This window comes from Ipomoea nil, unplaced genomic scaffold, assembly GCF_001879475.1.
Source record: "Ipomoea nil cultivar Tokyo-kokei standard unplaced genomic scaffold, Asagao_1.1 scaffold1421, whole genome shotgun sequence".
Taxonomy (NCBI): Eukaryota; Viridiplantae; Streptophyta; class Magnoliopsida; order Solanales; family Convolvulaceae; genus Ipomoea; species Ipomoea nil.
In genome coordinates this window covers 6,532,497-6,558,363 of record NW_017617849.1, presented here as the reverse complement: position 1 = coordinate 6,558,363, position 25,867 = coordinate 6,532,497, and the positions used below count along the sequence as shown (strand labels likewise).

Here is a 25,867-nt window from a genome sequence, read left to right as displayed (position 1 = left end):
ATTTTTCAAATTTCCAAACAAAACTCTATATATCGTAACAATTTTAAAAAGTTAACAACTCAAGCGAGTATCTAAAAAATAATAACACAACCATTTACACTACCAACTTAGTGAGGACAATAATCCTACTCACTAATAAAAGATGATTTTTTGTGTATTAAGAATTCATTTGTAGTATATCAAATGATCATTTTTTTTAAGGAGTATATTAAGTACATAAAAAAACTTATCAGTGGTCCACATTAGAACATAGACCATAATCCACGGTATACTCAATATGCTAAAATTTATCAGTAGTCCACATTAGAACATAGACCATAATCCACAGTATAATTTGCTGGAGACGGTGGCTAACCTTAGCAACAATTCTGTGTTAATTATATTATAGTCATAATATCTAGTTTTTGTTTTGTTTTTTTTTTTTTTTTTAACAAAATGAAACCTTCCTTCAATGTTGCAGCCATGATTAGTGCCAGGCAACGGGCAAAAGGCTTCTTAATGCAGTAAATAAACTAGTGGTAGACCATAATCTGGACTCAGAGAAATGCAATGGTGATCAGCTGGAAACCCTCTTTTAAGTCCTTTGAAAATTGACATAAAAAGCTTTCTTTTAACGAATTCCCAAATAACCACCAAGCCTTGATGCTTCAACAACACTATGATTGAATATCTACAGTGAATCATACAATAATTTATATCATGATTTTGGAGTTCGACCTCGGGACCTCCTTCAAGTTTATGATCCTTATATATATATATATATATATATATATATATATATATATATATATATATATATATAGTATAAATGGCTACAAAATTGGTGAAAAGATTTCTTGAATATTTGTATGTATATCCCACATGTAACTATGTACTTCGATCACATTCCTGTAGTCACAAGTGGTCATGGAAACTTCAACGCAAAACCTCAGCCATTGTTGAACTGCGAAACGAAAAAATATGATTGGGAGGCAAAATCTGGTTTTAACCGCTGGAAGTATCAATGTCGCTGTCTTCACTAACATCACTGCACCAACAAAGTCGACAAAATATTATAAGCGAGCCAGTGTCTATAAGAAATGTCAGTCTAGGTTTGCAAGCCAATATCATTTTCAAAAACAGTTAATAAGCCTTCACCTATATTCTGGAAGCTTTGCAATCCGCCTAGCATCCAAACCTGTGATAAACTTTTGTGCAGCTTGAACATTGTCTGCACCTGAAAAACACGGTTCAACCAACAATTAAGATCATAAGACAGTTCCAAAAATTTGAAAACAAGTTGTGTTGTCTTTACCAAGTAGCTTGAAAGTAAAAATATGGACAAATAAATTCATGATTTATAAATATTAGAAGCATGGTAGGAAAAACTGTGAAAGAATTCCTTACTTTTAGTCAATTGGAAAGCATGCAAGGCACATCTCTCAGCGGCAACTCTGACAGGTGTACTTGCATCCTTCATGCACTCAGCTAGTACGGGGCCATACTTTGATACATGGATCATTACGTCACTAGGGTTAGACTGCAATATAAAAGCAATGGTTTAGTATCCTCCACATGAATACATAAATTGATAAAATACAATAACACAGCTCCGAGTAAAGTAGGTTATGAGTATAAATACGAACTTTGGCAGCTATCTTAAGGGAAGACAAAGCTCGTCTTCTGACTTCACTTGAATCATCCTGCATGGCTGATACTATAGATCCAAGAATTTCCAGATGTGAAGAAGCATTTGAAGAATCACTCTGAATTTGATGACATAGAAGTCTTCCAAATGCTCGTGTGGATGTTTCACGGATCGGGAACTAATAAACAAAGAATTATTTAAATGTTAAGAAGCAGTTCTCATTTCACATGATAAAAGAATAATGGTGTAAAGGAATCCTAATACCTTTTCATCTTTTAAGCTACTTTTGAGACAATTTACTACAGCTCCATATGATGATGAAGTACAAATGATGGCAGGAGAGTGCTTTAGCATTGAAGAGATTGTAAGTACTGCTCCATGCCTTGTGCACCAGGTAGAAGACGATGCTGAGTTTGTGATCTCATTAAGTAAATCAAGAACTTCTTCATCTTCTAAATACTGGAGAAATATCAAAGCAAAGTTGGGATAAGTAAGCATCATTAACAACGTACTCTATTATAATTAGAATTGATAGGGAAGTAGTAGAAATGACAAATATTCTTTCTTCAGGCAAACCAACATGCATTATAATAGTTCAAAATGGCTTTAACAATGGCTGAATTGTTCAAAATATTAGTAGATATCCTCTCAAACACATCTAGCCTAATTGGAAACATATTCAAGGAAATAGTGCATGAGTAAAAACATAACTCCCCACACTGTTAATTTAAATGTCAAACACCCTGCGTTTCCATTTCCTATAGTCCCTGGACCAAAATCCACCTCGTTAGTCACCAAATCTCCCCTAAGGGGGCATTTGCTACGGGTTACGTTGCATAACCCTGGTAATGTGGGTAACCTAATGATATATGCTCTTGTTTGGTTTAGGTTGTGTCATAACTCTTAATATACAAGGAAATTTGAATACTAAGTATTGTGAGATAACCCTGGAAATTTTCTATTTTTGCCCTTTGAAATACACACGCACACACATATATGTGTATGTATATATACATCTATATGTGTATTTATTTGCATATTTGAATATAATCATTTCTTATTTATAAGTATATAAATATATACATATTAAGGGCATTAAAGTAAAATGTTTATCCTGACAGTAAAAGATAACCCTCAACTAAACAGGTAAATTTTGCTTTCCCACAATCTTAACCAAACACAAATTGTCCTGACAAAAAGAAATTGAGCACATTCTTGGTAATGTGCAGGAGGAAATGTTTTGGGGGTAATCTTTCTGAGTTTCTGACATTCCGTAAACGAAACATCCTCTAAGGGTAAAATGAATTGCAAAAGAAACAAAATGACACAAAAACAGAAGAAGATGAAAATGTGGAAATTAATTTTTTAAATATACAGATTGGTTCTTGTTAGTCGTTAGTATACAGTAAAGGGATTACAACAAAAAGATGTTCGATTATGTCATTTCAGGTTAACTAAACAAATAATTTGAAATTGATATATGTGGGATAGCAAGTCTAACCTGTGATATGATTCCCAATATGCTGGCAGCACAAATTCGTATCTGGTCATCATCATTGTATATCAAATCCTTTAAGAGTGTATAGACACGTGTTCTAGAAGCACTGCTCACACTTTTGCCAGCATGTTTGATCACTCCTTTCAAAGCAGTCAAAATAGCCTCACGAATTCCAACATCTGAAGCCTGCTGCCCATATCACCACAATATTAGATTTTGAAGGTTAAAACCAAAGAAAAGAAAAAAATACATAAGATGAAGTATGTCACCTGTAAAGCAGATAAAAGATCACCAACCAAAGGATCAATCCTAGTTGTGAGTGCACTTAGTTTACCAAGGGCAAGAGCAGCACTTGATCGAACAGTCCTGCAAACAACTTGCATAGCATGAGCTAGGAATATACATCGAAGTACCGAACCTAACAGAATAAACGAGTCTCAAAAAAAGCTGAAAAACCATAAGTATTAAAAGCTAACCTTGTATTATCCTGCAAACACTTAACAAATGTTGTTTGAAGCTGGGGAAGAAAAGGCTTTAGGGCCAACCCACCCTTCCGTATTATGATGCTCAAAGTTGAGAGAATTGCACTTTTCACTTGCCATGGGAATCTGTCCCCTATTATACGAATCAACGGCCTACACCAAATAACAATTCATGAACAAGCAATCTAGAATGCCCTTACACTGATGACCCAAAGGTACAGACAAGTAGAGGACTGTTTTATAGTTGATATATACTAATAAAGGGCATAGTTCACAGCATACCATAAATTGGCAACATAATGTCTACGTATAGCTTATTGTGTTGGTTGCAATACTTTTAATAGTCTCATAGTCAAAACTAGCAGTGTGTAGAACTATAGTAACAGCTCATACCCCGTGATTGGAATGACAAACTCCTTTAATGCTTGCTCACTTGTCACTTCAATTAACTCTCCAAGGCCCAAAGCTGCTTGCTCTCTTAATTCAGCAGATCCACTTATAAGACCCTACAGATAATAAAGGAAATTCACATAACCATGCAATCAAAGCTCAACAATCTTGCATTTTTAATACTTGTTACCAATGCTTGTAATAATGCGAAACAGATTCCAAAAACGACAACAGCAATAATAAAAACAATCTTTATGTATGGTACTATGGTTAATAGATTATACTTAGTTTCTTACATATAATAATTCTTGGAAGGATTTCTCTGCCATAATTATTAAATATTAGAAAATTTGGTATACAAATGAAGAGAGATTCTTTCAATGTAAACTTTTTTTTTTGAAATAAATTTCAATATAAACTTTAAGTTCACAAACAAAAGATAAGCAGGAATACCTGGAGGAAAATAGGAAGCACAGGTTGAAGAGCTTTCCGGAGGCAAAAACCAGGTATTAGAACTGGTCCTCCCTGCATGTTTGTATACTCCGCTTAGATTTAAAAATTGTAAATCAACAGGAAGCATAAACAATAAACAGATTGTACCACCATCTAGAGTAAAATGCACACTCCTTTACCTTTTTCTTCCTACGTTCTTTATCCCTGGATGTTGATACTGCATCACGGACCAACTTTATATACGAAGGAAGAACTTCTTTAGGAACTGAACGTATCACACTAGACAATGCTTCCCAAGCGACCTGTAAAAGAGCATGGTAAGATAAACTAGTACATTGAAGTGCATTATAAAAATGTCATGCAATGAATCAAAATAATACCGTCACGGTAGCTGAATCTGAATCACTTAGTAAAATAATCAGGGTGGATATCAAATTTGGAGCCTCATCAACAAGATATAAATCACTGGTTTTGAATAAATATCCAATTAAGTATGCAGAACTTTGTCTGATTGAAGCCTGGAAGAATAAAACTTAAATAGTGAGCTGAAGAATGGAATACAAAGAAAAGAAAGTTGCATTATCATTATGTAAAACAATAAATCATGCCTGACTATCTCCAACTCCTTTGAGAAGCTCTGACAGCAAAGACTCGATACCTTCCTCATCAATTACAGTGACAACAGTTTCTGCTGCTTTCTTGGCAAGGCTTTGAACCTCCTATATTTTCAAGGTGAAAGCATGACACATGCAAATTATGCAATGAAAAACAAAACACAAATGAACTTAAGCAATGACTCAAATTTAAATGATGTGAAAGAGGAAACCAAGTAAATGACATTATGGCATAAAAAAATAGGTTCCTACCATATCAGTATAGCCCATTGCAGTGAGTAAAGCAGGAAGGATGGTACCAAGGTGGGCATCAAGACCAGTTCCAGCAACCTCTGCTAAAGCTCCCAAAGCATGTGCATTGAAGGCACTGGATATAAAACCAAAGATCTTTGTGAATAATAAAGAAATACTAGTATACAAAACGCTACAAGAAACAGACACAGTACTTACGAAAGAGGAAGGTGGACAAGCTTGGGAAGGATATGAGGCAGCACAGCACTGGTCCTGACACTGAAAGAAACATCCAATACATTTTAAAAATCAGAAAAGGTGCCCAGGCAGAAATGTAAGAAAATACACATTTGCAAATGGTTTTCAACCTTAAAATCTGTTTTAAACCATCCAGAGCAGTATCAGAGGTTTGATCGTCCTCCAGAGCATGCAGAAGTGTCGGAACAATCTCATCAATTGCTTGCATTCCAGCAGTCTACACAAGGAACCATCATCAATTCATCATCAAACTAATATTTAAAATATAAAAACTGGTATGGCAACACACCAAGAACTAACTAGTGGTACCTTGTAGAGAGTGCTGAATGCCAACCCTGCTGATTCACGAACCTCAGGCATGCTATAACATCAGAAAATCAGTAAGAAATTTTGCATACAAGAAAGCAGAAATAAAATTGCTTCCTTCAATACAAGTAAACAATCTCAAACCTATCACAAAGTGCTGTCCGAATGGTAGGGATAAGCTTGTCCATGAAACTCAGCAACTGGTTCTTCCCAGCACTTGCCATCACTTCACTTAAACCAATGCAAACACCCTGAAACCAAGTTCCATTACATTAAAGGCTTTGGTAGATTTGAAGAATTCAACCAATAGTGAATAAGAGAAAGAAGAAGATATCACTCCAGAGTTCAATCAGTTGGACAACAAAGCAGAATAAGCAAAACTTTTCTATCCAAGAAAAGATGACATCCATTCAAACTATTCCAAGTAAAAACTAAACTAAGAAGGGCTGTAGGCAATCAAAATGAAAGCAACACAAATGAGAATGATGATGGCTAAAGGTGAGTTTTCTAGGTTGCATAACACAACATTACAAAAATAATACCATCTATGTACCTATTATTAAAAATCATATATCTCCCACCTCATCTCCCTTAAACATTTTCTACAAGCATTGAAGAATTTATAAAACAAAGGGCTAAAAGATACTATGTATTGTATCTCTGTCAGTGGGGCATACTACTTCACCTTAGTGTTGTTACATCCAAACCCATTAGACCTTTCAAAACACTGAGCAAGATCAGTAAGTTAAAGCCTATTCCTGCACAATGATTCCCTACCAAATTAGTTGACTGAAGATACAATTCGATTATGTGAAAATGACCAATGTGAAGCATTGGATTATAGTAGAGAAAAGAATAAATCCAAATCAATCATCACCATAACTATAGTTTATATCTTGCAATTTAAAGTATACTCAGTATATGATGATTCCTAGACATTGCTCTCTTCGAGTCTTCGGAAGTTTTATGGAAGCAAGTTCTAGACTTCAAGCATTCAAACTCAAACTATTCCTTGCAAGGCACACTAAATACCCTAGAGGCATAAAAATATAAGTTAATAAATACATGTCTAGTAAACATTTGTTTAGACTCCACCGATAAGCTACGGTCCTTGTGGACCTACACTTACTTCTAGTGACAAATATGGATTTTAGTAATTTGAGAAGCAGCTATACAATGTCCCATTTAAGTGTTAGCTTAAAATACACATCCAGTTGATACATTAGAATTATTATTCATTATGTACACATGTACAATGATAGAAGTTATTTATCATAGACATTTTCATTCATGCACATACCAGAGAGGAAATTGAAGCATGATATGAAAATTCTATATCAACCATATATTTCTCATTCAGCCAAGTGTTTGGAGAGCATTCTGGTTTCCTAATGCTAATATCAATAAAGCAGCATCAGGTACCAAATGCAGAACGGATAAATTTATCTTAAATAAAAATGTATACATGGATCTGTTTGTAATTTTGTATGTGCATGCATAAAGCATTAGAACTTAGAAGAAGAAAAAAAACTGATTATTGGTTAGAAAACAAAACGGAAAAGGCTTCAAATGAGCAGGCAATAACAATGACCAAATTTTCAATAAAAGATCCAAAACAATAGCCCAAAGGGTAAAAAGACTCACTTGTCTTCTGCTAGGGTTAGGGTCATTTAGACCTTTTGATAATATTGGAATGATTAATGGAAGCACTCTTTCTCCGAGTTTCCTAACAAGCTCACCCAGTGCTCGTCCGGCAACCTGGCAAGCACAAGCAACAAAATTCATATTCATATTTACAAATTTTGCAAATTTTTCATACCATGCTTATCAAGGCAGCCTCTGGTAACACATTACAAAAATATTAATAACCTGTCGCCTCTCAGAGGATGAGGAAGCAAGAGAACTAATTAATGTGCTCATCAAAACTGGCATAATTTCCCTTAGAGTTTTAGGAGTATTTGCAACTATAGTTTTCCACACATGCAATGCAGCCTGAAAAATAAGAGTTAAGTTTAGTTCATTAATTACAAGGGAACAGTTCCATTGAAGCGACCATAAACTATTGACTTCAATAATACCTGGCGCACAGTTATGCTGACATCAGTCCGAACCATATACACTGCAGCAAGAACTTCATTACGCTTCTCCCTTCCAAGTACCTCAATGATTGCCCGTCCATGAGCTTCAGTACTAGAACCTTCATCATCACTACCACCCTCAAGATGAGCTTTTCCAGATGTCCCAGCAACCTGTAGATAATTGACGTTATAAAAACAAAAATTATGAATAAAAAACCCTCTTAAGTTATAAATGCATACCTTAAACAAAAGATCACCCAACAATTCCACAGAGCTCTGCCTAATACGCCAATTGTCATTGAAAATGCCTTCCTCCACAGCAGGAAGAAGCAGAGGCAAAGATCTACATATTATTTAGGGCAAAAAATAAATGAAGTTTCAATAAGTGAATATTGAAAATAACACCTATAGATTGACAATTATCTATTAGTTCAAAAACCATAATAATGACGAAAAACACTGCATAGTATTTTCCCACTAGGCAACTTAAACAGGAGGCATTATAAAAGCACATCCGCATCAAAATAAAATATTTGGTTGCAGCATAAAACCAGATTTAAGGGATTTTTAAAACTAACGTTGTTGCATAATGCTCCACCAAAACATGGCCAGCACCAAGTGCAGCATCACGCACAGATTCATTCTCATCGGCGAGTCCTGAGGAATGTAGCATCAGCAGATATTATAGTAAGAATTAGCACCAAAACAATGACAAGCCCATTTACCAGTGACCTCGTGAAGGAAAAATAAGCATACAAGATATTTAACTTGAGGTTCAGATGTTCTAATTGTGTGTGTATGAATTCTTAACAACTACTGCACCTATTGTTTGCAGGTGCAAGAGTGAAGAGACAGAGAGAAAGATAGGGAGAGTGTGTACCATCTATAATTGCTGGAAGAACCTGCTGCAAATAGTTCTGGAATTGGACACCTAAAGATCTCGGAAGATACTAAAAAAGAAAGATCATCAGAGCTATTTGAAATCCAGAATGATTCAAGAAGGAAAAAAAAAAAAAAATAAAAAATAAAAAATAAAAAATAAAAATAAAAAAACAGTGCAAGGGCAAGAAAACTAAAACCATTAGAGCATACCCTAAAGAGTGTCAAATAGCCATCTCGAACTGATGCCTTTTGATGAGAACAGTTCCGAATAATATCTGGAAGTATGGTCTCAAAATACTCCAAACCCAGTGCAGCCAATACCTATAAAAGAAAATGTAGTTGGCATAATTATATGTCAATTGTCAAAAATTTAGTCCAAGTGAGAAAAAAGAGCAGATGCATAATAAAGAATATCACAGAGATACCATTTAAATCCCAGCAACAAAAAAGCAAAAGATATATGAAGCACAAAACAATAGTTGATACTCTAAACCCACATATTAAATCTCAAAACTAGTCTTTTGCAGTTCAAAGTAATAAAGAACAGTGATTGCTTTCAATAGTCCAAGTTGGCTAGTTCCACTCCAATAGCCAAAATTTTATGATATGGCTTATATAGCCAAAACGAAACATTGTATTTTCAATTTTAAGAAAGAACCTTTATTTATTTATTTCAATTTTCAAGAAATCCAAGCAAAAAGAACAACATACTTGCAAATAAGAACATAGTTGGTGATATTCCAATTCAATTGAATTCTTATATAATACCATAACTTTAGGCATTGAATAGAATTATCATGAGTCAGTATTGCAAATGCAATTTCTATTATATCTGTAACAGAAAAAACTGAATAAAAGTATATATGTATGTACCCAACTTGTATATAACACTTCCTCTGATGGCAGAAAAATTTAATATCAAGTTCGATCATTGACAAGGTTCAAAGAAAGGGTGGAAAAGATACTTTCTAATTGAAGTACTAAATTATATAAACAATGAATGCTGTTAATTGCAAATATTTACACAATGAGCATCTAGTGATTAAAACCTCATTCTTCAAAGAATTACCAATTTGGAAGTAAATATGAGCAAGTTCAGATAGCAAAAGGACAGCAGAAAGGCCTTCTGTAGTTGGCTAAAAGTCTAGAACTGATTGCAAATTGTGAAACAGATAACAATCCTAAAATACGGTAAATTTGAAAAAGAAACTGCAACAGTGGCAAAGTAAAAAGCATTTTTACCTCGCTAAGGCCTTGTGCTGCCCCTGAGCGCTCAACATTACTGCCATCTGATTTCAGAGTATCTAACAACCAAGGAACCAAGTCTGGGAAGTTTTCTTCACCCATTCCCCTTATAAGAGAGCCAATGGCTCTTGCAGCCACTGAACGAACTTCAGGAATAGGATCCAGAAGAACCTAATGAATATAAAGACTGTTTATAAATCCATATTTTCTCTCCAAGGTCTATTCACCTCAACTAATTTACAGTACCTTTTTAACTTCAGGAAGAAGCAATCCTATATAAGGTATCATGTCCTTTGGTTCTGTGACCAAAGAACACATGTTCCCAACAATTTGGGCAGCTTTCTTCTTAGTTTCAGCACTTCTTTCTCTAAGGCCTCGATGGACAATTGGTACCAGCAATGCCAGAGATGGAGCATCAATTGTATTAATAAAAGTTGTCTGCAATAAAGTAATATGCATAAGTCTTTCCAAAATTGTAAACGTATGAAAAACTAAGGCAGAGCAGTATAAACCTGGAGGAGTATGTCAAGGGAGTATTTTGTGTGTTCATTGGGTTCTGTAAGGCCCATCAGAAGTGTAGGCACAAGAGCAGATATCTCGGGATTCTTTATAACACTCCCTACCTATAAGCAACAAAATATCAAAATTTGTAAAACAAAGAAGAGAATAAAAAATTAATAGAAATTTGGATACAAGGAACTTTTTCACCTGCTGAAGTGCTGTCTGTCCAGCTGATTGAACTTTGGGATGAGTGTCAGTCAAGACCTGTAAAAACAAACAACTGAGGCCAGCTTGAAAATTTGTTGCTTTTTCTGTTCAGTTTATAGCATGTGCCTTTTGGTTTTATGTATGAATTTAATGTATGCATTCAACATTTTTTTTACAAATAGCTTGAAAAATGCACCTCATCAATAGGGAATAACAAGACATTCAGAAATCTAAAACTAAACCTCTGTTAACTTTGGCACAATCTTAGGGAGGCACTGTGACAACTGCTGTGGCGCACAGTATGCCATAGCACCAAGAAGTTGAACACTACTTTGCTTTGTCCTCCAAGCTTTATCTTCAAGGCCCTGATATAATAAGAATATTGTAAACACGCATCTCCACTATAAAATATTTACAATACATAATACAGGTAGAGAATAAAAAGAAACAGGCAATACCACTAATACAAAGTATGAGAACAGAATGAGCACAATAAGGTCATTAAAGAAAAGAAATGTGGCACAGAGGATAATTGGAGAAGCAAATGGCAGAATAATTGGCTTGTCAAAAAAAGGGAATTAAAATATTTTAAATGCACCTCAAAGAGGACAAAGTAAGAAAATGGAGAATGGGAGTCAATCAATAAAAGTGATGCAGCATATTTAAAGAATCACAAATGAAAACACATTTCAATACATTAACCCATTTACATAGTGCATGTAGTACAGTTTTGTAACATCTGAAACTTTCTAGTGGAGCAAGCATAACTTATCAAACCCTTGGAGAAGCTCTCAAATCCATTGAACTCATGAAAAATAGAAAAAAGACTGGGAAAGTTAGAGAGATTGGGATAGCTTTCTTCATATACAGAACTGGTTCCAAAATATGGCTAGGGTTGTTTTCATTTCTTTTTCCAATTTGACAGGTGCAGAGGTGGGAGCATACCTCTATAAATTACAAAAATTTCAATGAATAGACTTTTGAGTGTGGCCAAAGACAAAAGGCTGAAGAGTTTACTGGTGCATGGCTAGTTTGTCACAATAAATGTTACTCAGAAAGTGATGGTCTTTGAACAGTAAATTTGGCACGGACCACATATGTACACAGCTAGAAATCCAAATATTACAAGAAAACACTCTCAATATGCATCCATGCAAGAGTCTACTACAAGTAATTATCTATTAGCACACAGATGAAAAATAAAGGATGTATAATAGAACCTTTAGCAGTGATGGAAGGATTAGTTTCACTCCTTGAGCAGTCAATTGAGACATCATTGCCCGAGCAGCGCATTCTGCAGCTTCTCTGACCGCAACCACTTGATCAGAGAAAGAAACCAGTAGTAATGGTAGCATTTGAATTACATAGCTGCAGGAAACAGAGGGAGACTGTGATGAGATAATGATTTTTCAATTAACATTTAATTATATACTGGTATACACCTCCCATCATCATTTGAAACACAGACTATCTAGAATGAAATGGGAGGATATCTTTTAGTCAGAGCAGACATACGGTTCAAACAATTTTCCCAGTGTCTCACAGAAGCATTCAAATGCTAATAATGCTCCTTCACGGCATTTAGCAGAATTCCTGCAAAACAACAAAAACAAAACAAAACAAAAAAAAAAAACAAAAAAACAAAAAAACAAAAAAAGATTCAGGTACACAATCATGGTGCCTTTCAAGTAGAAAAAGTACAGACATGGAAATGCAAATGCATCAGCTAACCCACCAGGAAAAATCAAAACTTAATGTAACAACAAATCAATACTGGAAAAAACTACTGACCTGTCTAGAAATCCTTCACGCAAGGTTGTAATGATACCATATTTCTTTATGCAGGAAATTTTGAAACCCTTAACAACCCCTCCAAGTCCAAAAGCTGCTCCTCGGCGTTCCCCATATTTGTCACTCTTCATTAATTTATCTAGAAGCCTAGAAACAAGAGCAGGTGCATCCTCCTGATGAATGTAAAAAGGAAATTAAAAAAAAAAAAAAAAAAAAAAAAAAAAAAAAAAAAAGATCAATGGTGAGAATAGAAAATATTTTGTATTTGAAAAGTGCAGTAAAAATAAGAAATAGTAGATAAACAATAAGAAATTCATTCAACTTCACTTTTGGCTGATCAGAAAAAAAAAAAAAAAAAAAATACAAGGAAACAAGGGTAAGGGTAATAAACAGGGGCTTTAGCCACAAGGCCCAAAACAAAGCTATTGTATATCACTGATAAAATAGAAGGGCTTAGGAGAAAGACCAGATTATAGAAATACATTAGAAGTGCAATCTAGGGGGTACCAAACTGGATTGCAGTTAAGCCATAGTTGAGTTGAGTTGAGTTTGTTTGATATGAACACATTCAATATGCAACAGAAACCTAGAATCATTGGAACATTCTTCAAAGCCAGAATCAGGTACAGCTCCTAACAGTATTAAATCTGATTCTGTATCTTACAACAAATTAGAGGCCCTATTTTAAGATAATAGAAGCTTGCTAAATGGGAGACTTGGCTTGACTATGTCACTTTCGAGGCATATTGATGAGGCTCAAATCCACCAATTCCATGATCTACCAAATAAAGAAGCTTGATAAATATCATTAGGAAGAGGAATTTCACGTTATGTGTAGTATTAAAAATGGACACATACATGTAATAAAAAGATAATGAGCTTAGAATTTAATCAATAACTTACAAAAGAAAGATTTAAACAAAAAAAATATAAATACATAAATAAAAGTCGTTCTTTGCAATTTAATAATCAACACTTCTCTTGAGAACCTGTTTTGATTGCATTAGTGGAGACAAACAGGAAGAGACAGCTCGTTGAACAGCTTCAGAAGGAGTGTTCAGTACATCCAGCAACTTTTCAACAACAGCATGGACCTTAGGATCATCCTATTCCAAAATCCAAAATATACATGTCAAAAGAGTATTGGAATGGTAGTCCAACACCTCGGTTACTTTAGATAATATACATAACACACTAATTTCTCACCTTCGCCAAATGCTTTGCCAAAGCACCAGTAAATATTACAACACCTTCCCGCACCAAATCATATTTCTCTTCATCAGATGCCTGGACAATAACACAAGTGTTTGGTCATGAACAGTTCTAGTTTAATCACCTTTCAATAAATTTGCTGCCTTCACAACTCAATAGAATAAAAAGGGCAAAAAATAGTTTTCCATTTTTTCCAATCTTTAAGTTGGAAAATCAGAAAATTAAAAAATTAAAAAAATAAAAACACTTCAAAAGGAAAAGACGGATAAAAAGTACCCCCGGTATTGGTCATCCGCCTTTTTCCATTTGGAAAACAATTTTCCCATTTTCCTGTTGGAAGAATGGAGAATATTTTTCCATTTTCCAGTTGGAGAATATTTCAACTTGAATACAAACTCCACTTTTCCATTTTTGTTTTCTATTTTTCCAAAAGAATGGAAATTTTCTGTGTAGATCACACCCTTAAATACCATAAAGAATACAAAAGCATGAACATATGTATGAGAGCAGTGCAATTAACTAGCCAAATAATAGGATGTTCAAAGCAAAGGTTCCAGAAACACAACCTTTTTGTTCAAGTAGTTTTCGAAAATTGGGAATAGCAGGGACACATTATCATTCCCATGCTTGTCAATAATCAGTATACCAGCATTAATCATTCTTCCCCTAACATCCACATTAGGATCAGCCTGCAACTCAATAGCATCCATATTGTTACAAAGTTCAGAGCCATTAAAACGAACAAAATTCTGGTCAGAGAATTTTTGGTGTCCTATTCAATTTAAAAACAAGTAAATAAATAAATAAAGCTCCTAAAGTTTCCATGGATAACATGAAAAGACATAGCTCAGTTATTTATCCGGATGTCAATGAAGCAAAAGGAAATGGAAGGGAAGTCATAATATCTTTTCTGACCAAAGAAATGTCACTACATCAGTATAGAAACAGATAAGTTATAAATTAAAATTAACATTACAGAACCCAATTCAACTCACTTGATTCATAGAAAAGTATGGACCTATTTAGTAACCAAAGAATTCTCCAGCTCTCTTGACAATTGGAAGGTAAAAAAAATGGAAAACAAAGCTTTCAGGTCAACCTACCCAAGACCACTATTTTAGGTGCAAGCAGCACACTAATTGTCATCCTTTCTTAATGAAATTTTATTTGCACTTACTTTTTGTACTAGGCTTCAAACCACAAAATCCAGAGAAACCAATTTAAAGCAGTCAACAAATTTCTCAATTACTGAACCAGAACATTAATTGTCATCCAGTGGACCAGTAGACAGTTCTAATTCTTTAAGACTTTAACTGAACCATACACTTAAATGAGTCAACCAGATTTCTCATACTATTTCAAAGAGAGAGAGAGAGAGAGCTAAGCATAAAGAACAAACTTAAAGCATGTAATGATAATACATAGCCCGTTATCAGGAAGGAGCACATCAAGATGCCAACTACATAGCAAACATGTAAACCTTGTATATAACAAAATAAAAGATTACCAGCGCTCGTGATATTAGGAATGTCATAACAACAGGAAGATCTTTGGTTCTAAGCACATCAGCCACAGAATGTAAAGCCAATGCTATCCCTTGTCTGCCGATCCAACCAGCATCAATATTGTCCTCAGAAAAACCAGCATCACGGATATACAGTGAGAATAAAGTTGATAATGACTCCTATATCAATATCAAAATCATGGCAAAAAATGAATTAGCAGGTTGAAAATTGGTGGTCTTTTCCAAAAAGCAAGGCAAGTTAAATCACCTGTATTGTATCAGGATTTTCATCTAAAGCTGCAGCTAATGCTTCTGCAGCAGCAACCCTAACATTAAAGTTGATGTTTGAAAATGCCTTAAAGATTCCTGAATAATCAGTCCCCAAGTCATATCCATAGTGGTCCCATATGTCTTCTGCAGCTTCAGCAACCGACTGCAAAAAACCTCAAGATTTTACTATGGGTAGAAAAAAGAAGAAATTTCACATTTTTTAAAAATGGTACTTTCAAGATTTTACTATGGGTATTGAAACCATGACATAGCATAGAACTTTGAGAATGCAACAGAAGATTGACATCATGGAAAAGGCAATGGCAACCACAAATGGTGACAATTAGTGCAACCTCCTTTATAACTTAGAAGCCCAATCTCCAACGCAACATCACCATACTAAGCCATGTTGATGACTTGAAACAACAGTTAAAAGGTATGCAAAAAACACTCTATACTTACAGATCTGCTCTGCTTCAATTTTAGAGTTTATGATTTCAAAGTCATGATCTAGAACTAGTTACTATACATCCAATTCAACCATCATTTATCAACATATCTGGGTATTTTATGGAATCTCAAATTCTCTTTAGTCCTTACAACTATCAACTTCTCATTTCAACAAGGATATGCTCTCAAAATTATTACTTAATAATTCAAACAAAACCTGTTTATCGTTTCAGTCAGGACTCTCTTGAAGTCATTACACTTAATTGAAAGTTTAGACCTACATTAAGTTTGGACCTAACGTTTGATTCCTTGAACAACACTTGTCTCTGCAAACTATCAATCAGTATGAAGCCCTCTACTAAAACCAAGATGTAACCGCCTGCTAAGTAAATGAAGTACTCAAAAACTGTGTAAGCAATCAGCATGACAAAATAAGAAATCTCTCAGCAAAAAAATTGACCTTTTCAGGATCATGTAAAGCAAGCCATATGCTGGTTGCAACTTCAATATTTTCAGGAATAGAGTGGCCAGCAAGAGCAGGAACGCATTTAACTGCATTTAAGCACGCCATTCTTACATGAACATCTTTGGCATAAACACCCGAAAGGGCCTGCAGGGAGAACATAGCAACAAGCATGAGATGTTATACATGATAACTTGAAGAAGAAACTAATATTCATTACACGTACTGGTGCCACTTCTGCTGCTGACAAACCTAGACACAATTCATTTAGTGATGGTCCAATGGAAGCTTGATAAGCAGGAACAACACCAAGAACATGATATAGAACCTGCAGATGATAGCATAAGAATAAGAGATCATTCAATTAGAAAATAATATTACAATCACACAGAATAACACATTGGCAAATGAGCCAGAGCCAAGGACGTAACTGATAGCATTCGAACCCTAGGAAGGGGTAAAACAGGATCCAAATGTAAGAAAATTATCTGGAGAACATCTTCATGCAGCCTCGTCTTCTTAGAGCTCAGCAGTATCCTCTCCATTATCTGCATACCAAGAGGGAAGTGAAAGGAAATGAATAAAAGACAGGAAAAAACAAACATCAAAAAAAAAAAAAAAAAAAAAAAGAGTCAAATAATGTACATTCAAAAAATAAGTTAACTTACTGGGAAAACAAAAGTAAACGAATCCACAGGAAGAGACCCAGATTTACAGGAAAACGATAAGCCATTTACTACTCGCACAAAGAGACCAGGCTTTTCATTGGCCTCCTCACTGGCTGACGGAAATAGTGCCCATAGGACATTGGCATCCTCTGTCCTAATTAGACGCAAAGCAGTGGCAATTTCAAGAGCCCAGTTGGAGAGAGGGGAGGAAACACAATTTGAGAGCTTCACCAGCGCATCATATGCCACATCACCAACTATTGGTGAACATAATAGAGGATCGATAACCTTGAACTATAATCATAGTGCAACAACAAAAGTTAATTTTTTTGAGGAAAAAAAAAAAGTAACAAAGTATAATGAAGATTACATATTTACATCCCAAAATTATCACTTCTATTTTATATTCTTCTAGAACACAAACCAGACACCCAAAGTTTAACAGTCAAAAAGTGTTCATTTTAGTAGTATACTATATATAATTACATATTACATATAATTGTATAAATGGCATTCTAGCATACTGAATAGTATAAATCACAAGTTTTTGGTACATCTAAACGGAATGAGGATTAAACCTGAGACCTTCTACCTAGAGTAGAAAACTTATGAAAGTAGATTATAAAGTCTTTAGCAGCATAAATCACAATATAAGTTATTTTCCCCTCTTCTCTGGTTCTTTTCAGTTTTCATTTTGGCCGTGCAACCCAAGGTGTAACATAAATATTTCCTAACTGTTAGTCAAATCTACAGATGAATTAAAAAGCAGACCCACAGAATACTAACCAAATAAGGTAGCTGACTATGTGTGAAAACATGATTGGCTATGGCCATTTCTCCTAGAGCTTTCAGCATTGAAGAGAGATTATTTTGCACAACCATCACTCTTTCTCGTATGCAGGCTTCCTCCCTAAGCTGCATGTCACGTGCCTCTTCCTTAGCTGTCTTTCCCTTATCCTTGTCCTTGTCTAAAAGAAGGAAATAAAAATATAAATAAAATAGTTAAAATAAATGCCTAACAATTGATATTATAAAACCGAAATTTTTAGGCTATTTAGAACAATTATGAGTAAAGAATTAAATTTTAAATGCAACAAATAAATGTAGCAAAATGACCAACCAGATTTCTTAGTTGACTTTCCGCCATCCTTTTTCCCTACAACAGTTGCATCTTTGCTAGAAAGCTCGTGTCTTTGCAAACGATTAGAATTTCCTTTGTCCTGCGCCACAAGTTCAAAGTCAATGAGGAAAGCAGAGGGAAAAGATTACTCTAAAAAAGAGAACACACAGACATACACAAAAGAAGAAGAAAAGGTAAATGAAGTTACCAGGTCATCATTGCTATCATAGACTCGGAAACGGCCTTTCGGTTGTTTTGTGTTCTTAGATGAAATGGATTCAGCAATATAAACTCCTTGCTCAGTTGAAAGCATCCCTTCAGGAGTACGAAAGATCTGAATAAAATAACACAAGCATGAGAAAGCCAGTTGTAGTACATACAGAGAACATAAATTAGAGCATCTAAAGCTAAGTAAAAACTAAAAGATAATGGTATCTTTTAGATTTCGCATTCACAGTGAGGATGATAGGCTTTTTTAGCACTAAAAAACAATACATTTCATTTCACATATAAAAGACTTGGATTTAATACACTTGAAGTGTAAAGAAGATACTACAATTATAGGTGCCACAAACACATGAATGATAAAAACCACTATAATAAAGATGAACTCAGGTAAATGACAGTAAAATTAATAATGATTTAAAGAGCATAAGTGCAATTATCCTTTCATAATTGATCTACATTTTGAAGGGTAAGAATCGACCTGAATGTCATTTTCTGAAAACATATCATGTGCATGACGGTCTGGAAGGTCATTGAAGTTCTGCAGAAGATTAAACACAAGTTTCAACTCACAATAAGCAGTAATAAACTAATAAGCTAAGAACTTCATGAATTACTTACAAAAAAAAAATCAAAACTTCACAAAACAAAGCAGATAACCTTAACAAATTCAGTATAAGTTTCTCCAGGAATTATAGACATCAGAGTTGAAAATGAGTTTATTGCTGCTTCTTGCTCAAAATGGTTTTGACTCATCAGTCCCCTTGAGCCCAGCAAGCCCTGGAAATACCACAAAGAGATTTTGGGTTTTATTAAAGTCAGCATTCAGCAATGGTCAAAACAAAGAAGTCCACATAAAATCAATTAAGTTATTCACCTGACACAAGCCAGCAACATCAGTGGAAAGAAGATGAACAACATCAAAGCCTTGTCTCTGCAAACACTTATGTACCCTCTGAGAAAATAAAAAGGAAGAGAGCAGAAATATTAGACACTACAAGCATGTGCTAGAGTATAGACCATAGCGGAACTGAAAAAATAGGAAGCACCAGAAACTGGACATAGCCAGTGGAATTGACAAAAATGCTCAATATATTTTTCAAACATGCAAATTAAAGATACTATTTATAGAGAAAAAAAAAAAAAAAAAAAAAAAAAAAAAAAAAAAAAACTATAATTACTATACCAAGCTTCAATTAAATACACACACACACACATACAGAGAGAGACTGAAATGCCAAAGTGTTTACCCTCCACACTGCATTTCTCTTAGCTGAGCCAATGAGGCATGGATTATGCGAACAAAATAAAATTTGCTTGCAAACATGTGGCACAGCAGACAAAGTTGCAGGTGATAAGACAACTAAAGCCTTGACCAAAACCTCAACAGATGGAAGGACTGGAACTTGGTTGTCTGATAAGCTGTCTGTGTCACTATAAGCCAGAAGTAGTTAATAACATTGATTTTGAAGGGGGGAAAACATGTGAATAATGAATCAACATTCTAAGACTACCATGAAAGAATAATAAGCCAACTCATTTTACCTTAATGGAATGACAATAAACAGGAGTAGAAAGATCTTCAGTTACTTAGAACCTTAAATACTATCTTATGTGATGAATCAGTTATTTGATATGTAATTTGAAATGCAAAACAGGAGAAGAAAATTTATCAACACAGCTTCTCCAAGATAAAGAAGGGCCACAGAAAGTTGACAGCCAGGATAAAATTTTGTCAAATCTTTGGATGTGACCAAGCAAACATCAGTGCATCAATGAACCCCACCCAGCCCCCAGTAAGTCAATAGGCAGGCATTTGGTTGAAAAAACATGTGCAATCAGAATCATAAGAATGGGGAATCAAGATTGGTTTCAGCAAAAAAAAAATAAAATTAAACATATTGTTGGTACAAAAGATAGGAATGGGAATCAAAATTTTTTTTTTGAAAGATGGAATGGGAATCAATTATAATTTTGAACTTTTCTCTATTACAACATGGCATCTGAGCACCTCCTCCCCCTCCACCACCATCACCACCACTGTTCATCTTATCTTTCTGAAGAGAAGCCTCCAATCTTCACATTATATCCATTGCTCTCTACCTCAACTATTTGAACTAATCACATTACCAGAGGGACTGGATTCGTTGTCATCTTTTCCATCTTTTTTTGCAAAACCAAGGAGATGCATACTATGTTTCATAGTGAACTTGGCTTTGTTGACTTCAAACACTGGTTCTTGAATGCAATATAGTCTTGCTTTTACTAATACAAAATAGTCAGAGTTTTCATCTTCTCTTTCAAGCCATTAATTGGATTGTATCTCATAGCTGCCACATGTCTACTTGATTTTTCAAATTGGGTCAGGTTTTCCAATCATTCAAAGAGTGGATGTTGATGATCTGAGGGATCTTGCTGAAATCGGCATTTTTCTTTATAAAACCCCCACCTATCCAAACAACTCTCTCCAGCCTCTACTCCCAAGCCTACTTTCAGGGAGGGAAAGAGTGAAGGAGGCAAAAGAAAGTGGAGAAAGTACTTCCACCCAATAAACAAGGTACCAAAGGGGCTGAGAAGGTCAGGAGGGAGGGATAGTGGCGAAAGAGGCAGAAGAAAGAGGAAGAATTACCATTCTTTCCATTGATTCAGGAGATAAAGAAAGGAAAGGATAAAGTCATTCCTTTTGTCTTTCAATACCATCCCAAGCAAGTAAAATTTGGAAAGCTATCAAATACCAATGGCCATGATTACCAATCCTACCCTCTACCCAAACACTTCTAGGTAATCCGCTTACTTTCAGACTCACCAAATTGTGATAGTTACCAGATTTGCTACAAGCAAGTGGCATTGAACTGTTGGAACTCACCTTGTTTTCAAAAGAACCTTTTCACCAACAGCGGAGAGATAATTTGAAAATTCAAGCATTATGGCTTCAGATAACTGTGGGATAGCAGCAATAATCTTTTTCACAGAATTATAAGCTGCTCTCCGGACAGCCCAACTTGGATGACAAAGTACAAATAGTATAAACTGCACATAAATCCATAATTGATTACTAATCAGCAGAAAACAACAATTGAAAGAAAAGTGATGTTCAAGCATGTATTACTAAATTAACCTGCACAAATGTACTGACAGGAAAAGTCTCCAACATCCTGAAGAATACACAAAAGACAAACATTCATTTACAATGAGATTAAGACTTTCAGTGTAGGAGCACATCTTATGTCGTTAGCAGTTATCCATATAATTTAATGAAAATGGATCCATTGTTATCCATCAAATTATGAAAAACATACCTCTGAGGATGGTCAATCAGAAGGGCCTCAAAAAGGTCATGGCATGCCATACAGTCCTCAATTGGTAATTTTGAGGCCTGAAGAATTGAGTGAATTATGTTTAAGACTCAAATGAAAGGGAGCAATGAACTACATAGTGATTAAAAGTTATCTGCCAAATCTAACAAGTATTCAAAGAAAATACAAAGATTCAAAATAACACTAGCGAGTTTTTGTTGAATACTTACCATAGTAATTGGTACCAATGAAGGTTCATTCTGTGATATTAAAGCCCAAATCTTTTCCTTCATTACAGTCTCGTCTACAGAAAGGGAATCACAAAAGTAAGAATGCACTTTAGAGTACTTTATATATACACAGACCCATAGAAATTGAGGTGAGAAATCCAAAAGAAACCTGCTTTAACATCTATCGCAGCAATTTTTGCAACACAGAAAAGTGCATAAATTCCATCCAAACGTTGTGCTACTTTGGTGAAACCTGTTTTAACAAGCTGGAGAAGAGGTGCCAGCAAAGATGAAATCTGAAACAAGTACATTGACAGTTATATAATGTAGAATATAATGACAGCCAGGAAACCCAATACAATGAGGCAGATTAAAAAAAAGAAAAAAAAAAAAAAAAAAAACTATATATATCCCCTTTACCCGAGGAACAGCATCAATGTTCTTGCAAATTAGTCGAACACATCGAAGATGACCTTTCCTCAACGTTTCCTTCTCCTTCAGCCCATTTGAAATGAAGGAAACAACACCCTGATCAATAGCATCTGCACATCTTGCTGCCCAAGAAGCAAAACAAGATAAAATTGCAAGCTTTACCTCTTCATTACCTGGATATGCACACAACCCAAAACATAGATCAATAAGCTGAAAATGATAGAATAAAAGTGTAACCTGTGAAATATGAATAAAAACTTGGCATACAGACATTTAGATGAACGTATGTAGGAATGACATACACGTAACACATAGACCAATAAAATAAAAATCAAAACATACCATCATCCTTGTAACAGGACAAAAGAAAACTACAAATCGTCTTTGATAAGCTGGTAAGATATTTTCCTTCAGGGGCATTAGACATTTCTTGCAGTGCATTAATCATACCAACTCTCTGGTAGGGAAACGTGAGCCTTCCTTCCGAACCTGCCAAAGATTCAAAACCAGTCAAATGCTAACTAACAGCACCGCTTTATCAATTAACTAAACTAACCCCACACCCACTAAAAAAACAAAACAAACAAACAATTTCTAAAGTAAATTAAAATTATTACCAAACCATGACAAAATATTAAGTTAAAAAAACTAACCTCCAATTACAGATTTGACTGCTTTGAACATTTCTTCAAGAGCATCTGGACTGCTAGACTTTGTGCTCAAGCATCGTATTATGGATAACGCAGTAGTTTTTCTTCCTTCATCAGTATGCCTTGCCTGTGTTAACACCACTGCAAGCATCTCAACAGCATATTTGCTCAAGTCAAGGTTGGCAGATTGTAAAAGGATTGCAACTGATTCCAAAACAAGCTCAGGGTTCCGTTTCAACATCTTGACAGACAGCGGGATGACAGTACTTTTAAAATCTTCATGAGATAGATGAGTAAATAATGGAAAGAAGGCCTCACTGAGGCCCCTTGGAGGCTTTTCTCTTGCATTTAGAACCACTTTGGTGTACATGTCAAGAAATACTTGCTGTATGATATAGGAACAAAATATTAGATACGGTAAAGTTGTAAAACTTGTATCATTTAAACATTTTTCCATAGTTACAACTACATAGAATATGATCAAACCCATAAAATACTAGGCATAGAAAACCCATCTTTAGCATCCCCAATGATGTAATAGATCAATAGCAAGCAGATATTACCTTCCACTTCTCAAATAAAGAAGGGTTCAGTGTTGAATATTCTAACATCAACAGTACAATTTCAGGGCAATCCTTATATGAGATCCTCGAATCCCTAAGTTCTTCCATATAACTTCCATAAATATCTGGTAACTGAAAGAGAATAAAACAAAGTTAATAACTTTAAAAGGCATACTTCAAACCAGAATAAGCCAAAAGTTTTAGGAGATGAGACCTTTGAGAACAAAAAGAAAAATGTCTGTTTGCAGGCTCTTCTTACACGGAGTGATCCTTGCATACCAATATGAAGAATTGATGCCTGCACTTGTGCTACTCTACAAAATGCATTCTTTGATGCTGAGCTAAACTCACTTTCAGTAAGGAGGAGACAAGACCACTTCAGAAGTCTGTGACAGCCTATATGCGACTGAAACTTCAAATTCTTTTCCATAACCTGTACAAGGGTTGCTGCAAAACTCTTCATAAATGCTACTTGTCTCAGAGATTTTATTACCACATCATCTACTGCTTTAACTGATCCTCGATCATCATAAACAAATAATGTCTTGAAAATTAAATCTACCAACACGGATGCCATCTCAGTCGTCATTTCTGCAGATTAATATAAAAGATTACATCAGCATTTTATTTAAGTATAAAAGATACAAATGAAAGTAGAGATGCTGCAGTATAATGTTAAACGCATAGGTTATTATAACCAAAAAAAAAAAAAAAAAAAAAAAAAAAAAAAAAAAAAAAACCAGTATCAACAGGCACTTCATATGTCTCAACATCAATCCCTAGCTTCTATTTACCAATATCTAAACAAGTATCAATATAGAGGGTAAATCATTGCAAGCCTTAAGTGTTGTTTTTCTTTAAGCTTTCTTTTGTGAGCAAGGGTTTGCTTCATTCTAGGCTTCTAGCAATAGATAGATGCAAAAGCCTCACTTTGTTCAAGTTTCAAGCATTCACATCAATCCAGAATTTTCCACCTGTTTACTAAAATAACTAACAAAATTGTCCCCATAACTATACGTAGCTCTGCAGTCCTATAAATTGATCAAATTGGTCTTTAGGCTTCCTTTATTTGATAACTTGTTGAATTCTTCCCCATCTAGAGATTGCAAACATGCATATATGTTTGCTTGCAACAAGGGGAATTATATGAAGCTATAAGCATTATAATAATGCATATAATGCTGCTTGATATCCTCATTTCTCATAATTTGATCGTTTACCAACCTCTAACACAACAAATAATGCATATTTACTTTATTACAGAAACAGAACATTCTCACACCAAACTGCAACGAATAAATAGTAACTCCAATTCAAATGAACTCAGGGATCATAAGGCTAAGCCAAAGCAAATACACACACGTGGAAATCAAGAGGAAAAAAAAAAAAACTGCATTGATATAAAAGCATAACGTTTTCCCATTATTAAAATGTAGATTAAAATACTGAAGATGAACAACAATCTGCTCTAAAAAATAAAAAATAAAAAATAAAAATAAAAATGAAAACCTCAATTTACACAGAACCGATTGGTGCATATATATAATGTAATAAGTAGTACATAGTAGTGCCAAAATAGAGTGTGAATGTGGAAATGCTGACCTGAACCGCTGAGAATAGATGGAATCTCATCGCGGAAGATCTGAACTCGACGCTTGGTGGATGAGGTTGGCACTGATGAATCAATGGAAGCGAGTGACTCCACTGGATTTGCCATGAGTTAGGATTCAGTTCAGACAGTTGACTCGGGAGTGACTCGGAGGTGCTCGAATCTATTGATTCTGATTGCGCCAAATTATATGGCGTCCGCCGGCGGAATGGGTAGGAAAGGAGTTCAGGACTCTGTGAAGTTGAGCTTTAAAGTTTTTAGCTTTAGGGTTTTAGATTGCTAATGATGTGGTGAGGTGTTAGTTCAATATGGTTCTAAGGTGATATTGGAATATAACCAAACTAGTATGGCTTTCAAAATGATCAAATAATATTTTATATTAAAAACTTTTAATACTTATTATGTTTAAAATTAATTAATAATATTATGTATTTATCGGGTGAGCCAACTAAGTTGGTCGAACAATTGATTTCGTAACCATCAAATTCTAAGTTCAATTATTCGCATTGGTTCTTGGCTTGAGCCGGTTGATCCATGCAAGTAGATGGGTATCTAATCGCTTTCATAATACATTATTGTCCCAACTTTGATCAATCAACCTTAGGGTCCGTT

At 34.9% G+C, this 25,867-nt stretch overlaps 1 protein-coding gene across 27 annotated transcripts; it reads right to left on the bottom strand.

Moving 5' to 3' along the window:
• Positions 1–536: 536 nt before the first annotated feature.
• LOC109187944 (eIF-2-alpha kinase activator GCN1) lies at positions 537–25,570 on the bottom strand. Of its 27 annotated transcripts, none has more exons than XM_019338359.1 (62): positions 25,249–25,569; positions 23,861–24,237; positions 23,647–23,778; positions 23,087–23,468; positions 22,776–22,922; positions 22,422–22,606; positions 22,171–22,297; positions 22,002–22,075; positions 21,775–21,851; positions 21,594–21,630; positions 21,342–21,505; positions 19,726–19,909; positions 19,353–19,430; positions 19,136–19,255; positions 18,957–19,016; positions 18,459–18,614; positions 18,251–18,350; positions 18,135–18,145; positions 17,917–18,078; positions 17,131–17,424; positions 16,894–17,010; positions 16,689–16,790; positions 16,460–16,609; positions 15,548–15,712; positions 15,283–15,459; positions 14,342–14,464; positions 13,770–13,850; positions 13,553–13,669; positions 12,564–12,736; positions 12,288–12,365; positions 11,993–12,140; positions 11,015–11,137; positions 10,773–10,829; positions 10,577–10,687; positions 10,311–10,502; positions 10,062–10,235; positions 9,030–9,140; positions 8,818–8,887; positions 8,516–8,594; positions 8,178–8,280; positions 7,938–8,108; positions 7,729–7,851; positions 7,504–7,617; positions 6,004–6,110; positions 5,863–5,914; positions 5,664–5,770; positions 5,515–5,574; positions 5,317–5,431; positions 5,059–5,169; positions 4,831–4,968; positions 4,630–4,752; positions 4,451–4,522; positions 4,001–4,113; positions 3,602–3,760; positions 3,395–3,491; positions 3,129–3,314; positions 1,892–2,086; positions 1,626–1,805; positions 1,387–1,519; positions 1,138–1,216; positions 807–1,027; positions 537–761 (listed from the first exon to the last, which is right to left on the bottom strand). In XM_019338359.1, exons 1-61 carry the CDS (start codon positions 25,361–25,363, stop codon positions 985–987), a joined length of 7,911 nt encoding a protein of 2,636 aa, XP_019193904.1. In that variant the 5' UTR covers positions 25,364–25,569; the 3' UTR covers positions 537–761; positions 807–984. The 27 variants fall into 27 exon arrangements, with proteins under 27 accessions (XP_019193904.1, XP_019193910.1, XP_019193905.1 ...); XM_019338365.1 differs by lacking the exon at positions 18,135–18,145 and having other exon boundaries at positions 17,131–17,370; positions 17,413–17,424; positions 17,917–18,098; positions 25,249–25,568; XM_019338360.1 differs by lacking the exon at positions 18,135–18,145 and having other exon boundaries at positions 3,395–3,543; positions 3,675–3,760; positions 17,917–18,098.
• Positions 25,571–25,867: the final 297 nt, after the last annotated feature.

What these genes read in the sequence shown, in the direction of transcription:
- LOC109187944 (XM_019338356.1), bottom strand. Translation starts at nt 25,363, where the DNA reads ATGGCAAATCCAGTGGAGTCACTCGCTTCCATTGATTCATCAGTGCCA. An exon ending in TTCTTCCTGAAGTTAAAAAG is followed by an intron (nt 10,236 to 10,310) that starts GTACTGTAAATT and finishes TATATTCATTAG; the next exon opens with GTTCTTCTGGATCCTATTCC. An exon ending in TGTTTGCAGGATAATACAAG is followed by an intron (nt 3,492 to 3,601) that starts GTTAGCTTTTAA and finishes AGTTGTTTGCAG; the next exon opens with GACTGTTCGATCAAGTGCTG.